The 17045-nt window shown below is 46.7% G+C and overlaps 1 protein-coding gene across 1 annotated transcript; it reads right to left on the reverse strand.

Annotated features, from left to right (window-relative positions):
* Positions 1-10243: 10243 nt before the first annotated feature.
* LOC115079905 lies at positions 10244-16219 on the reverse strand. The gene is made up of 2 exons (XM_029583856.1): positions 16090-16219; positions 10244-12973 (listed from the first exon to the last, which is right to left on the reverse strand). Exon 2 carries the CDS (start codon positions 12663-12665, stop codon positions 11424-11426), a length of 1242 nt encoding a protein of 413 aa, XP_029439716.1. The 5' UTR covers positions 12666-12973; positions 16090-16219; the 3' UTR covers positions 10244-11423.
* Between the last annotated feature and the right edge of the window lie 826 nt (positions 16220-17045).

Raw genomic sequence — 17045 nt, forward strand, 5'->3', positions numbered from 1 at the left:
TCTGTTTCAGGACATTGTGAGTCACCCTGGAGTCACCCTAGGATGGAGAGCTGGCCCCTCCACTACCAATGCTGTTCGCTAGATGGCGATTCACCAACCTGGTGATCAGACTTCTCTGGTAGAATTGGAGGAGAGCAGCAGCAGAACTGGGAAAGACAAGGTGACAAGTGAAAAACCTCTCTCGCTGAGAGTACCGTGTGCCCCAGTTGGAGCTAGCTCACCCAAGCCTGAGACAGGGTGTGGTCAGGTTTTCCTCAGCAGGTATAGGCCTGACGTGGTGGTGGAGGCTACTGTAGAAGAACACCCTGCAGGTAGGGCCAGTGGTGATCCTGGCAAACTCTCTTGGGCTGAGCAAATGGAAGCCCTAGAGCAACAAGAACTGGCTGGTGGATAATAAAATCGGTGGAGCTGACCGTGCAGCCATTAACCCCAATACAAATCCCACCTGGGCAACTTAAAGTTACATCTGCCTTTCATCTGGTTTGGGGCAGAGCGAAGTTGTTGGACATTGGATCCACCAGCTCAGTGTCCTCAGGCTGTCCGAGGCCTGCATCATTTTACTGAAAAGCTGAGCACTGGGAGTGGAGTATGGCTGTTATGCCAGCTCAGGCCAAGGAGCTGTATGGGGTAGTTAACCTCATGGTAAGGGGATACAAGACTTTCTGAGAGTTGTGCTGGATAGCGATGGAACTGCCTGCCCTGCCATCAAGTTCAGGAGTCTCCTCCAGAGCGGAGTCAGCGCTGCATAGTGTTTTGCTAAGTGCTTCAGGAAGGACAGCGACATCAGTAGCTGCTTTCCTTTCTGAGGCTTCGGATCTCTGCAGAGAAGAGGATCCCCTTGAACAGCCTTTACCCCTCTAAGGTGAGAGAGATCAGTCCTGAGCTGTGCCTAGTTCCTTGGTGAGAAACCAAACTCTTACAAGTTCTCTTGAGGACAGAGGATAGTTGACCGAAAGGTACAGGGTATTTTCAGCCTCCAGTACCCTTACATCCCTGTTCATGTGATGAACTTTGTAGAGGAGAACAGGGATGCCTGGCTGGCCAAGCATACAGACAGAACTAGTGTGAAGGACTCCACAAATCCCCCAGGAGTAAGGGGACATCCTGAGTGCCGGAGAGCTTTGGACTATAAAGTGTTGGACCTGTGACTAGAGTAGAACATAAAGAAACATGCTGTGAAGAGTGCTGAACAGAGGCATCACTACGTGAACTGCCTCCTTCTCAATGGAGTGACAATTAAAAAGCTGAGTCCTGAACATTACGAGCCCCGCAGGATTCCTAAGAAAGAGGCTGCCCCCAGTGAGGACAGAAAAGGACCAATGGTCCATCCAGTCTGCCCAGCAAGTTTAAGGTAGTAACTACTGTCGCTCTGTGCAGTTATCCCCAAACCTTATGATACCCATAAAAATTTCAGCTAGTAACATTTTTTTCTGGGCGATGAACTTTCTTGAAAATTCAGACAATGTTGCTTAACGTGCTTTGCTTAGGGACTTGGCCATAGAAGCAGTCCTGTGCTTTTTCCCATATGTCTGCGAATCAGTACCCCAGACTGTAGAAGTTGGGGCCCTCTTGGTTGTTGTCTGAATCCAATTCCTCTTTCCCCCCCTGCCGTCTCAGCGTGGAGCATATGTTAAGGGGTAGAAACTGCTGCACCAGCAAGTTATCCCCCTGCAAACTATTCTTCATTTCTGTTCTCTAACCGTTTAAGCAGGGAGCAATGTTGCAGATGCATTAAAAGCATCAAGGTTTATTGGTTAAGGATAGTAATTTCCATGCCTTCTGCTATGTGTAGTAACCGCCACATCAGCAAGTTACCCCCCTGCATGCTTTTCTCATTTCTGACCTCTAGTCTTTAGGGTCCGCTGTGTTTATCCCATGTCCCTTTGAATTCTTTGACTCTTTTTGTTACATGGGAGGTGCTTTTGTGTGCCCTTGGGCCTCAGCCCGACCCCAGATGGATCCAGGACCGAACCGAGGGTTGGCGACGTGTCCCAGGATAGCAGAGACACGGTCTTACCCTCTGCCGGGCCTGCAAGCTCCCAGCGCCAACAACAAGATGATGTTGGTAGAAGAATGGTCCTCCGACCGTTCCGAGCCCTTTCGGACCTGCCGCTTGGATCGGCATGGAGCAGCAGGCTGGCCTGAGGATGAGGGCAGACGGAGGCCTTGACACGAAGACATGACACCAAGGTTGATGCGACGGCATCACAGATGAGGGTTGAAGCGAAGACATGACACCAAGGCTGTTGAAGACATGACACCAGGGCTACTGAAGACATGACATCAAAGCTGATGCAACGGCATCAGAAACGAGACGAGGAACTTGACAACGTCCAGACAAGACAAGAAGCTGGGCAGGTAGACATTGGCACTGTCTCTCAGGGCACCCTACTCAGCCCACCTTCACGGGCGGACCCAATGGGCTGGTCGCGGACTACCCTGTCCCACTGCGCGCCCTACACAGCCCGAGGAGGCTGGTCACGGACCACTCGGAGAGCGGGACAAGCGCAGGGAAGAATCCAGCTGAGGCAGAACTTCGACGACGGAGCCAGATGTCATCCGAAGCAAGACAAGACGGCTCAGGAGCACAAGAACTTCGAAGTCCACTGCCGACATCTCCCATGACGGCCACCCGTCACCCGGAGATCCACGGCCAGCAGAACAGAAGGCTTCGGAGCAAGTATGAACACCAAGGAGGGCTAGAACACCAGGAAGTGAGACATCAGAAGATGAGACACCAGGACACCTGGACAGGGACCTCAGGCAATGAAGACATGGCATGACGAGACGAGGAGCTCCACGAAGAAGACAGAAGACCTGACTGAGTTCTGGCAGGCAGGAGCCTCTAGGACTGAAGTAACTCCGATGCAAGGCGAAGAGCAATTGCAAGACCAGCCCTTTTATAGGGCTGCAACAGGAAACAGTCACTAGGTGGGGGCCCAGGGCATATCCGGCCGTGGGCCCTTTAAATGTAGAAGAGAGGCATGGCCGCATGCCTAGAGGAAGCAGGAAGCTGTGCAGGACCGTGGACAGCGGTCCTGCACTGACGTAGCGACGTAGCAGCAGGGCTGGGCCTGAAGACAGGCCCCGATGACGGCAGCGGCTCCAGCCGCTGCAGGAGGCACCAGGGGTGGTTCCAGCCGCCAATCCAGGCCGGGGCTTGTGGCCTCCAGCCCCGGGGATCCTAAGGACGGAGGCGGCGGCTCCGTGCCGCAACGGACGGTGGAGAAGTCTGTGGCATCGGCCGCGGTGAAGCAAGACAAGGTGGGCGGCCTCCGGGCCGCAAAGGAAACTAAGTCCATGGCTCCAGCCGCATGGGAAGGCCCGACCTCAGCGGCGTCCGGCCGCGTCGGGCAGCAGGAAAAGGCAGCAAGGTGAGCGGAGCCTGCTCGCGGGGAAACCTGCGGGCAGCATTCATAACAGTTTTTTGTCTTCACCATATCCTCCGGAAGGGCATTCCAGGCCTCCACCACCCTTTCCATGAATAAATATTTCCTGATGTTGGTTCTGACTCGTCCCCCTGGAGTTTCATTTAGTGACCCCTAGTTCTATTGTTTTCTTTCTAATGGAAAAGGTTCAATATTTGTGCATTGTTAAAACCTTTCAGGTATCTGATGGTCTGTATCACATCTCCCCTGCACTTCCAGGGTATACTTATTCAGATCCTTCAGCCTCTTCTCGTAGGTCTTCTGATACAGACCACACATCATTTTGGTCACCCCTCTCTTGACTGCCCCCCCTCCTATCTCTATCCTTCTTGAGATATGATCTCCAGAACTGAACACAGTACTCCAGATGTGACCTCACCAAGTATCTGTATGAGGGCATTATAATCTCCTTTTTCTTACTTGTTATTCCTCTCTTTATGCAGCCCAGCATTCTTCTGGCTTTAGCTATCGCCTTGTCACATTGTTTTGCCATCTTCAGATCACCAGACTCTATCACCCCAAGATCCCTCTCTTGGTCTGTGCACATCAGTCTTTTACCCCCCATCACATACAGTTCTTTTGGATTACTGCACCCTAGATGCATGACTCTGTACTTCTTGGCATTGAATCCCAGCTGTCAAATCTTTGACCACTGTTCAAGCTTTCTTAAATCTCTTTTCATTCTCTCTACTCCTTCAGGCATGTCCACTCTGTTGCAGATCTTAGTATCATCTGCAAACAGACAATGTAACTGTCAAAGATATTGAACAAAACCGGTCTTACCGTGGATTCCTGTCCACTTAACACCGATCTCTCTCTTCAGAGTAGGTTCCATTTACCATTACGCGCTGCCTCCTATCAGTTTGTAATCTATGCCACCACCTTGGCGCTGGCTCCCAAGCTTCTTATTAAATACCCTGGTTTGTCTTTTTGTTGTTTGTCATGAGTTTCCTTTCTGGTTTGGTAAAGTTTCCTTTCTGGTTTGTCATGAGTTTCCTTTCTGGAGGTATTCTGCTGGTTTGGTAAAGTTCCATTTAAAGAAACTTCATGCCCTTCATGGGAGGGTGAAGAGTAGATATCCCCTCTGTGTGAGGGTGGACTGTCCTCTACGGAGAGAATTCTTCTGTCAAGGCCTGGACCAGAGACCAAGAAGAGTAGAAGGTTTCACAGAATTTCTGAACTTTCAGCCCTTTGGGGAAGGGACTTATAATTAAAATCACCTTCATCACAGGGATATTTATACTGATTCTAATGCAAATTTTCACACACACAAAAATAAAATCAGCCCTATCACTTCACTTCATGAATTCCCCACAGCTTTTTGAGAGTTTGATCATTAACTTGTAGGCCATTACCAGATATATAGGGGCGGATTTTCAGAGCCCTGCTCGCCGGGAAGCCTATTTTACATAGGCCTCCCGGCGCGCGCAGAGCCCCGGGACTCGCGTAAGTCCCGGGGTTTTCGGAGGGGGCGTGTCGGGGGGCGGGCCCGAACCGCGCGGCGTTTTTGGGGCGTGTCAGGAGCGTTCCGGGGGCGTGGCTACGGCCCGGGGCGGCCCGGGGGCGTGGCCGCGCCCTCCGGACCCGCCCCCAGGTCGCGTCCCGGCGCGCAGGAGGCCCGCTGACGCGCGGGGATTTACGCCTCCCTCTGGGAGGCGTAAATCCCCCGACAAAGGTAAGGGGGGGGTTTAGACAGGGCCGGGCGGGTGGGTTAGGTAGGGGAAGGGAGGGGAAGGTGAGGGGAGGGCAAAGGAAAGTTCCCTCCGAGGCCGCTCCGATTTCGGAGCGGCCTTGGAGGGAACGGGGGTAGGCTGCGCGGCTCGGCGCGCGCCGGCTATACGAAATCGATAGCCTTGCGCGCGCCGATCCAGGATTTTAGCGGATATCTACTAAAATCCAGCGTACTTTTGTTTGCGCCTGGAGCGCAAACAAAAGTAGGCTATTCGCGCTCGTTTTAAAATCCGCCCCATAGTGAATACACTAATACATTTAAAGAACCCTAATTTAAGACACATTCCTACTCCCATAGCACCCCAAAATTTAATTAGGAACTGAACAAATTTGAGATGAAGGCAGCAGTCCAGCAATTACAAGTTCATTCTCTCACAAACTCCCTCTTTCTCATATACATAGGCTCATTCTCCCTCATATAAACATGCTCTCTCACATACATGCGCACACACACATGTTTTTTCTCTGACTCACTCCCTCTCTCATACACATGCCCATGCAACAACTCTACAAATGAAAAGGCAGCACTGCAAATATTACACCAGGCAGTGGAACACCAATACACATCCTATTAGGAAAACAGAACAAGCCAGGCTGCTATAGATCCCTACACAAAAACTACATGCCAGCAAAATACCTCACCTCGGTCACATATGCAGAACTCAGAGAGAGCCTGACCAAATACAGAATAAAGAGATCAGAAAGTATTAACAGAAACGTTCTGAGAAGAACTGAACTGGAACCCAGAACAAGTAAGCCTCAATATGTACAGCAACAATGGAAAAAACAGAAATGTTACCATTCTTCATAAGTCCATAAACATCAAAAGGAGCGAGTACTGCTCTCCACAATCAATATTAGAGTCACCACGGAGATGCAGGAAAATTAAGTCAGTCCCAGAAATTCCAAATTTTAAATATGCAAATATTTTTATTCATCAAATCGGCAACTCCATTGCTCAAAAAGTACAGAATTTGTTTAACACAGGGTCCCCCGACATGGACCCGTGTTTCGCCAAACGCAGCTGCGTCGGGGGGGACGACAGTATATTCTTTGTGGCATTCAAACTAAAATTAAAAGGAAAAACAATAAATTAATACTTAAAGTAAGGGGCTGATTACAGAAGTAGATCCTATATTGTCAGAACAATAAATATAATGTACCATGTAGGTATGGCGTTTTTTATATTTCTAAACCACAGAGAGAGACAGTGCTTATGAAAGACATCGATAAACAAAAACAAAAACAAAAATCAGAACGGAATTCACCAAGTTATTAAGCACCAATTGGACACAAGAAATTTGTGGACATCAATATTGTGAACTCCTAACCTAAAAAATAGCGACAAAATATGAAGCATATAACAAATTAAATCATAAGTATATTTAGTAAGTTGTGCGGATCACAAGAGATCTTCCCTTAATCAAATAATTAATCGAAATAAATTGACTTTCAGTATGGACCTTATAACATATCTAAAGTTTAAATGCTTATCAGTAATTCTAATCGTGTATCGAAACAATATAAATAGAAAGCCGGGTACCTTTAAATTTCAGCGTCTTTGGCGGCAGTTTTGGCAAGGAGAGCCAAGAGCGCCGGCATTACCCAATATTTAAAGTGTCAAATTTGGCGCCAAAATTGACCAATCCGAGAAGGTCACCATAGTAACTTACATAAGAAATTGCCATGCTGGGTCTGACCAAGGGTCCATCAAGCCCAGCATCCTGTTTCCAACAGAGGCCAAACCAGGCCACAAGAACCTGGCAAGTACCCAAACACCAAGAAGATCCCATGTTACTGATGCCAGTAATAGCAGAAGCCATTCCCTAAGTCATCTTGATTAATAGTAGTTAATGGACTTCTCCTCCAAGAACTTATCCAAACCTTTTTTGAACCCAGCTACATTAACTGCACTAACTACATCCTCTGGCAACAAATTCCAGAGCTTAATTGTGTGTTGAGTGAAAAAGAAATTTCTCCGATTAGTCTTAAATGAACTACTTGCTAACTTCATGGAATGCCCCCTAGTCCTTCTATTATTCGAAAGTGTAAATAACTGAGTCACATCTACTCGTTCAAGACCTCTCATGATCTTAAAGGCCTCTATCATATCCCCCCTCAGCCGTCCCTTCTCCAAGCTGAACAGCCCTAACCTCTTCAGCCTTTCCTCATAGGGGAGCTGTTCCATCACCTTAAAGGATCGATACCCCCTACCTCTTATTGCGGAGCTGTTATGATCCGCAATAAGAGCAAGGAGCCCGGATTTTCTCCAAGCTCATTTTAGTGTTTTCCAAGGACCTTCAGATCCATCACCTAGACGTGGCTCGGGTACAATGCCTGGGCCTGCTTCATCTTCGCCACGAGCAGGCTGGGCTCCATTCGTGGCGTGCCGGGACTTGTTCCATCTTTGCCGCAAGCAGGATGGCCTTCGCTCACGGCATGCCAGGGCCTGCCAAATTCTGCGCAGAAAAGGGAATTGCTGTGCAGGAGGCAAATTCTGCGCAAATTCTGCAGCCCCCAGGAGCGCAGAATTCCCCGCAGGACTACAGGCTCCAGTTGAGAACCACAGCATAGGGCACTGCAATGTTCCCTCTAAGCTGCACATGTCATTTCAAACAAAAACGCATCCCTAGCACAGGAGTTCACTATCCGCAATCTAACATGGGGCCTGCCACAGTCCTGTGGTCTGAACTGCACCAGACGAGCAGATCTCAGGGAGTCCTCCAGGATCTTCCTGCCCCACCTCTGAAATTGCAAGAGGCCTGCAGCAAGTCCTGTGATTAGAACACAGGCAGCAGACTCCCGTGACTGGTCAGATGCTGTTATAAAGATGAAACCCCTGTTCATCGGGGGTCACCATCCAAGCTTCAGGGAGCCCGGGATACTCACCCAAAGTGAGGAAAGCAGTTCTCAGCTGGATCGTGGGCTGGGGGGAAGATATTCTGCAGGACCAAATGGGGGGCACAGGGCACACACACAGGCACTTCCAAAAAAGCCACTGTCCAAATCAAAGATTGTGCTCCAAATGAAAAGTTAATTTATTAGAAGTATCTTCAGTTATTGCAGAAAAAAAGTATAACCTGCAACTTCACAGCAAATCCAGCAAGACTTTGCTCTCAGTCTTCCAGAAAACCTCAGACAAATGATGTCCTAGTCTATATACACCACTCTCCATCCTATACAAGGCCACATTGACCCTCTTCTCTCATCAAACCCCCAGCAGTTCTCAGGGTACTCACTTTTACTCTCGGATGGCTTCAAGCTACACACTTCCCTTTCTTGTTGGAGGTTACAAGAAACTTTCAACCCTGTTTCCAGGATCCAACCAGGCACACGTGTTTTCTTTTCTGGTCCCAAACGGTCCCTTCACAGTTCCATTTCTTTTACGTACTTTTTACTCTTAGATCTTCCAGATACTTCACGCAGGCCCCCTGAGACACTGTTGGGAGTGTCCCTGGCACCCCAGGAGATGCTGCCTTCTCTTGGCTTGGTGACTCTGGGGGCGCCCCCAGGATAATATTCCCTTTCCAAAACCCAGCCCTTAGGGGGCCGAAGCAGTCTGTCAGTCAGACGCTCCCTCTGACCATTAGGTGACCCCCATACTTTCATCCCCCCCCCTATCAATTTCCTTTAGCAGGAAACAGCAAATTCTCCCCATTACACACTTTGCAATCTTCTCTGTGGCACGGAGAATATTTTCCCTTCCAAGACATTTTAGATTCCCCATTCTGTTCCACTACATAGGCAGAAAAAGGACAAAATGATGCATCCAGTTTGCCCAGTACTAGAAATGCTCTGTTCTACCTTGCCAGCTTTCTAGCCTTAGAACTTCCATTAAGGTAGCATTGCCTCTTGAAATATGTTTAAATAATTCAGAAAGCACAGAAAACAAACACAATCATTAAGATGCTCTTTGTTTCTTTTTTTGTTTTTATTTGATCATGGTTTGCAGAAACCCCCCCCCCCCCCAATTATCTATTTCTGAAAGTTATTCCTAATTAGTTACTCCAGCCACAAAAGATAAACGTAGATTAGGGAGTTGCTGAGTTGCTAAAGCTCAGAAATCTGTTCTAGAACCCAAACATCAAATAATAAAACCAGCACGACAGCTCCAGTAGTCTCCCGATACTCCCAATGAAGTTCGTGTACTGAAGTGCACGTTTTTTGTGCGCACTATCAGGTTTTTCAGGTGCTATTTTTCTACACATGCAGATGATCCCTGTAGAAAAACAGCATGCATAATTTAGCTATATAAAATTTTGCAAAAAAAGCCCCTGACCCTCCAAAAAGTTCTGCACATAGTTTTGCACATAGTTCACCTACATTGTAATAGTTTATTTATTTATTTATTTAGCATTTTTTTTATATACCGAGGTATAGCAGAGTTGCCTTCACTCCGGTGTTACATTGAACGATGTATGAAGTTTACAATTTAAAATTAACGATAAATAAAGACATAACAAGGAGAATGTATAACAAGATAACACAGGATAGAATCCTGATGTACATATAACTCATGAAGTATTAAAGGGTATCTGTATCATTGAAACAGGGAGATTGGAAAATAGCAGAATATAAAAGTATTTTCAAGTCATAGAGAGCTATCTTTAAAAGATTGGCTGAGTAGCCAGGGTTTTAGGTCTTTTTTGAAGGATTTTAAGTTTTCTTGATTGGTGAGGAAATGAGGTAACGAGTTCCAGAGCTTAGGGCCGATGATGGAGAAGGCTCTGTTTCTGGTGGAGGATAATTTAGCCTGAGGAAGTGAGGGAATCACTAGATTAATTTTGCTGGCAGTTCTTGTAGTTCGTTGAGAGCAATGAATGTGAATGATGTCATCAAAGGCGGAGTAGTCGGCTTTGTATATTACTTTGTGGAGAATGGTGAGAACTTTGAATTCTGCTCTTTTTTCAATAGGGAGCCACTGTAATTGGTTGAGAACAGGTGTAATGTGATCAGCTTTTCTTTTGCCTGTTAGTACTCTGGCTGCAGCATTCTGAAGGAGCTGTAAGGGTCTCAAAGAAGATTTTGGAAGGCCGATCAAAAGGGAGTTGCAGTAATCCAAACCTGAAAAAATGAGGGCTTGAAGGACGGTTTTGAAATCATGGGGGTGAAGTAGGGGTTTTAGATGTTTTATTATTTGAAGTTTGTGAAAGCCTTCCTTTATTTTTGTGGAGATGTGTTTTTTGTAGATTAGGTCAGTGTCTAACCAAACACCTAGGTCTTTAACGCTCTCTTTGAGATGGACGAGGGTCTTGTCAAAGTGGAAGGGTGGAATTGTTAAATGACCAGGATTTTTTTTGGCAATTAGGATACATTTGGTTTTGCTTGTATTTAGACATAATTTAAGATGGATTAGCAAGCTTCTGATTGCATCCAGGTGTGAGGCTGCTTTAGACATAGCATCTTCTATCGAGGAAGAAATAGGAATGAGTAATTGTATATCGTCTGCATACATGTAATACGTTATGTCAAGTCTAGATAAGAGATGGCATAGAGGGGTCAGGTAGATGTTGAATAAAATTGGTGAAAGTGCTGATCCTTGAGGTACACCAGTATCGAGGGGGATAGGAGACGAAGAACTACTGTTGTGAAAAACTTTGAAGTGTCTGTTACTGAGGAAGGATGTGAACCAACTGAGAGTTTTGCCAGCTAGTCCAATGGATTCTAGACAGGAGATGAGAATTTTATGATCCACTGTGTCGAAGGCTGCGGAGAGGTCTAAGAGTATCAGAAGGTATCCTTTTTTGTTGTCAAAACCTCTTAGGATGGTATTGGAGAGTTTAAGGAGGAGGGTTTCAGTGCTGTGGTTTTTTCTGAAGCCGAATTGGGAGGGGTAAAGAATTTTATTATCGTCTAGATGGTCGTTGAGTTGTTTCAAAGCCGCCTTCTCTATCATTTTTGCGAAGAAGGGTAGGTTGGAGATTGGGCGGTAATTGTTTAGGTCGTCTGGGTTGAGGTTTTTTTTTTTTTAATAAAGGAGTGACAGTGGCGATTTTTAACTTGGGAGGCAGCTCGCCTTCCTCAAGCGATTTGTTAATGATTGCTGAGATTGTTGGAGCTAAAGGATAGGCAATTTCTTTAAGAACTCGAGTGGGAATGGTGTCAAGTTCGTGACGTGAAGGATTGATTTTCTTCAACATTTTTTCTGTTTCTGTGATGGATATAGGTCTGAAGTCTAGCCAAGGAGGGATGTTATTTGATGAAGTTTGTAAATTGAAGATTGAAGAGGTGATGAAGGTGTTTGTTATTTTAGAGATTTTATCCTTAAAGTAGATGGCTAAATCTTGGCTTAGGTTTTTTTTTGGTAATAGAAGCGTTGGAGATGTGGATATCAGAGATGAGGTTGTTTACAAAGTTGAATAAGGATTTGGGTTTGTTAGAGGAATTTATAATTTTATTGCCGAAGTAGTTCCGTTTTGTGTTTTGGATAGATTTCTTGTAGGCTGCTAATTGTGAACGGTATTTTTGTAGTGTAGCAGGCAGCTTATTTTTTTGCCATTCTTTCTCTGTTTTCCTGAGAGCTGATTTCATATTTTTTAGGGTGGTGTTAAACCAGGGGTTTTGAATTTCTTTTTTGTTCTTTAGGTGTTTGATCTTCTCTGGGTTGATGTTGTTAGCGGTTGTTTCAGTGATTGAGGACCAAGATTGGATAGCGTTGTTTATGTTTGATAAGTCAAGATTCGCTAGTTGTAGTCCCAGCTCTTGAAGGAGAAGATTAATTTGATAAGGGGGACGGAATTTGAAGGATTTTTTTGAAGAGTTATTATTTGTTGGGTTGTTGAAGTTCGTTTGGGATTTGCAGAGTAAGAGATGGTGGTCAGACCATGGGACTGGGTTGTGAGAAATGGAAGAGTTCATGAAGTTGTTGGTGAAAATCAGGTCAAGAGTGTGACCTGCTTTGTGTGTGGGGTTGTTCACTTGAAGGATGAAGTTTAAACTTGATAGCATGTCGAGAAGAGTTTCGCAGCTAGAAGAACGGGGGTTGGCGTCTGTATGGAGGTTGAAGTCTCCAAGAATGATAACAGGTTTTTTTGTGTTGATGTTAGAGATGAGAAATTCAATGAGCGGAGAAATGTTGTTGTCTAGTAGTTTAGGAGGGCAATAAACGAGGCAGATTTGTAGATGTTGGGAGTCGAAGAGAGTAACTTCAAATTGTTTAGGGAGGTTATGTGGGATTATTTTCATTGAAAAGTGTTTTCTTATGATAAGTAGCAGGCCTCCTCCTCTTTTGTAGTTACGGGGAATTGAAAAGGTATCGTAGTCATTGTGGTTAAGGTGGTTCAGAATTACTTGATCGGTGTTTTTTAGCCAGGATTCAGTTATGGCGAAGAAGTCAGGATTGTTTTCTTGTAGTAAGTCAGAAATTAACATGTGTTTCTTAGACAAGGACTGAGCATTGATGAGAAGAAAGGTGAGACATAGAAAGTTTTTGTTGTTTTTCAGTAGGGGGATGTTTATAAGGTGGCTGTGTCTGTTTTGGAAATGAGGGTTGGAGAAAGTCGCCATCTTTGATTGGGTGAGGGAGAGGAAGAAGGAATCGGGAGAGGGGTACAGGAAGCGGAAAGTGACTGAAAGGACTGAGTGGTGGACGCTGGAAGTTGAATGCAGTCCGAGTGGTGGAAGCTAGAGGTTGAATGCAGTTCGGGTGGTGGAAGCTGGAGGTTGAATGCAGTCCTAGTGGAGGAAGCTGGAGGTTGAATGCAGTCCGAGTGGTGGAAGCTGAGGTTGAATGCAATCCGAGTGGAGGAAGCTGGAGGTTGAATGCAGTCCGAGTGGAGGAAGCTGGAGGTTGAATGCAGTCCGAGTGGTGGACGCTGGAAAAAAAAAAAGTTAATGAGCTGCTTTGCATAATGATTCTAAATACTTGATTTGAATAAAATTTCACGTGTGGAAAATTGCACATGAAATTGTATTCACTGCAAATGCAATAAACTTTGCAAAAGGTTTTTGGGGTCTGATTTTCAAAAACATTTATGCCCAGGAAGAAGACAGCACCACCCTGACAATTCAAATTATGAATACAGTATAAAGGGCTAAGAGGAGAAGCTTTCAGGAAGCAGCTCCCCGATACATACAAAGTATGAATACAGGATGAACCGCTGACTACAGACCTCAAGAGAGGAGAGAGCAGCATCTCGCTACACCCGTAGTATGAATACAGCATAAAAGGCTGACTACAGACCTCAAGAGAGGAGAGAACAGCATCCCGCTACACCCGTAGTATGAATACAGCATGAAAGGCTGAGTACAGACCTCAAGAGAGGAGAGAGCAGCATCCCGCTACACTCGTAGTATGAATACAGCATGAACGGCTGACCACAGACCTCAAGAGAGGAGAGAGCAGCATCCCGCTACACCCGTGGTATGAATACACCATGAACGGCTGACTACAGACCTCAAGAGAGGAGAAAGCAGCATCCCGCTACACCCGTAGTATGAATGCAGCATGAAAGGCTGACTACAGACCTCAAGAGAGGAGAGAGCAGCATCCCGCTACACCCGTAGTATGAATACAGCATGAAAGGCTGACTACAGACCTCGAGAGGAGAGAGCAGCATCCTGCTACACCCGTAGTATGAATACAGCATGAACAGCTGACTGGTATGAATACAGCATGAACAGCTGACTACAGACCTCAAGAGAGGAGAGAGCAGCATCCCGCTACACCCGTAGTATGAATACAGCATGAAAGGCTGACTACAGACCTCAAGAGAGGAGAGAGCAGCATCCCGATACACCCGTAGTATGAATACACCATGAACAGCTGACTGGTATGAATACAGCATGAACAGCTGACTACAGACCTCAAGAGAGGAGAGAGCAGCATCCCGCCGTGGTATGAATACACCATGAACGGCTGACTACAGACCTCAAGAGAGGAGAGAGCAGCATCCCGCTACACCCGTAGTATGAATACAGCATGAAAGGCTGACTACAGACCTCAAGAGAGGAGAGAGCAGCATCCCGCTACACCCGTAGTATGAATACAGCATGAACAGCTGACCACAGACCTCAAGAGAGGAGAGAGCAGCATCCCGCTACACCCGTGGTATGAATACACCATGAACGGCTGACTACAGACCTCAAGAGAGGAGAGAGCAGCATCCCGCTACACCCGTAGTATGAATACAGCATGAAAGGCTGACTACAGACCTCAAGAGAGGAGAGAGCAGCATCCCGCTACACCCGTAGTATGAATACAGCATGAACAGCTGACTGGTATGAATACAGCATGAACAGCTGACTACAGACCTCAAGAGAGGAGAGAGCAGCATCCCGCTACACCCGTGGTATGAATACACCATGAACAGCTGACTACAGACCTCAAGAGAGGAGAGAGCAGCATCCCGCTACACCCGTAGTATGAATACAGCATGAACGGCTGAAGGATAACCACACAACAAAGCACAGGAGGTTTATTTTCTAAAATATTCTGAGCTCCTGACTTAGCTGGCTAAATTAAGTTCATTTTGAGCTACAACTTGGCAGAGAAAAAGCTGAACTCTTGCTGGATAAATTTAGCTTTTGGAGTGCTCAGATTTGGCTTGGCAATCCTAGGGGTGCATTTACAAAATCTTTTTTTCCCTTTTCTATGTGTATGGGGAAACAATCTTAGTAAATCAGGCTCAGCCATCTAGCATTGAACATTTAGTACTTGTTGGCTAGGTTGGTATTCTGATCGAACACGACCCCCGGACGCTTATTTTTTGAGCAGCTAAATTCAGCTTTAGCTGCTCAATTGCAGGAAACGTCAGCAGCTTGATCTGCAACCCATCAATTTCCTGAATATCTCAAAAAGCAAGCATGAGTTAGTCCATAATCAGTACCGGCAAATAACATATTGTGAAAGCGCTGTGCGTTGATGTAACCCATATTCTGACTCTCTGAATGCTGCAGCCCAAATCAAATCACTCCATGCAGCTCACCATCACGGCAAGAAGCAGAAGCAGGTAACCCTAGCGCATACTGACAAAATTAGGAATTGTCAGCCCTATTAGGCAGCTAGATCTAGTGCTATATAAATGCTTTCATTCTTCCACATGTAACGCCCCTCTCAATGTACGGTTACTTAGTGCCAAGAAAGGCTGCATAAGAATAGCTCCCACTAGCACCCGGGTAGGAGGGGACAGAGTGCACTGCTGTGGGTTGCGTTTGCAGCTCTAGGAAACATAATCCAAGTGCCCCTGGTACTCTTTTCTCTGGGTCCCTGTGATTTGCACCCCGGTCTTGGGAATGGGGTACAGCAAGAAAATCACCACGCCAAATGCTTTTACTACCAACTTGGGAGTAAGACAATAGATTACAGTACTGAAAAGGCAGGAAGAGTGGCAAACGTAAAGGAAAAACAATATAAAGCAGTTAAGTACAATTTCTCTGGTAATGGTGTGGTACTTTAGAGATACTTTTCGGGTGACCAATAAGCCCTGGGACTATACATACTGGTGCAGTTAGAGAGGGATAATTAGGGGGAGCATCCACTCATGTGTAACCCTTTCTTGGTGGATGCACACATCCTAAAGGGCCGTAAAATAATGTACTAACCGGGGTTTGCTCCTCAGTCTGCTGCCCCACATTCTTTTCCCAAGGGGTGGGAGGTGAAGGAAAACCTTCTTGGCCCAGATAGGGTTGTGTAGTATCCCACAGGGGTGTGTTACCCTCGCTCTTCGGGACAGGGACACTTACAAACCAGGCCGGACTCTCTGGATGGATGTTTAAATGAAAGTTTACTTTGACTGAGTTTGAAATAATCAAGAGGTGCAGCAAATAAAATGTCCAGGTGCACTCAGGGCCCTGAGATGTACATGAGCCAGGATTTAATTGACCTTTAACTCTGTGGGGCTTGAAACTGGTTTATCCTCCATAGCAGGGAATGGAAGTGTCCCAAGTGGGCTGGGGGTGTCCTAACCGTTTTGGGAACCCTACCCAGTACCTGAGGTCCACGAAGAATCCCGTACTCCCTCCAGCCTGGCAGCGTCCTGTGTCCCGGGGGTGGAAACTCCGTTGGGGCCTCCAGATATCCTCCTTCTGTTTTCTCCTTTCAAACTCCCTCTTCAAAACAGATGCAGCCCTCAGGGAGGAAAGGCCAGCACTGAAAGCAGTCCTTACAGCTTCCTGTTCAGGGCAAGGAAGGGGCCAGAAACAGCTTCCTTTCCTTCTGGTAAAAAAAACTAAATCTGCACGGTCACTGCGGCCTCCTCTTGGGAAAGAGGCACAGAGCTCCCTCCTGAGCCACTGAGCAGGGGATTCTGCCTGTCAGAAGGCTCAGGGAAACCTGTGAGAAAACTTCAGACAAACGTCTTCCTCTCTCTCTCTCCCCCCCTCCAGTCTCCCTCTCTGTGCTAAACTGAGGGCCCAGCTTGGAGAGCTCACTGAAAACACCCCTCCTCCCTCGAAATCAAATCTACCCTGCCTCACTCTCACAAGGGCTCACCCCCACCCCGTGGCCTGGGAGATCGTCATCCATAGGCAGCCTCAGGGCGAGGGTCCATGCTGTCTTCACTTACGCTGATATAAATCCCAAGGGCTAGGAGCTAGGGTCAGTTAGTGGCTGACCAAAGGTCCGACCACACATGGGCAGGCCCTCCCATTGAGGGTGCTGTAATGGATCTCCCCTGCAGGAGGTTTTATAGCAGAGGGCTCTGGGGGCAGTCTTGGTTGGCAGTTTGAGAGTACGGTTGGAGATTTTCCTGAGTTGCATTTTGGGCTTATCTGGAGCCTCCGGTATAGGTCAGGGCTCCACCTGAGGTGCAGAGTGGTTGCCCAGGGGCTATAATTTGGATTTTTGGACGTTTGCTGAACACATGGGCCTTTCCAGGACTTAGGGATGGGGGAGCCCAGGCATGGGGATAAGAAGTGACTTTTTGCAAGGTATCTCCCGGTATTATC

This window comes from Rhinatrema bivittatum, chromosome 18 (assembly GCF_901001135.1).
Source record: "Rhinatrema bivittatum chromosome 18, aRhiBiv1.1, whole genome shotgun sequence".
In the NCBI taxonomy this organism is placed as follows: domain Eukaryota; kingdom Metazoa; phylum Chordata; class Amphibia; order Gymnophiona; family Rhinatrematidae; genus Rhinatrema; species Rhinatrema bivittatum.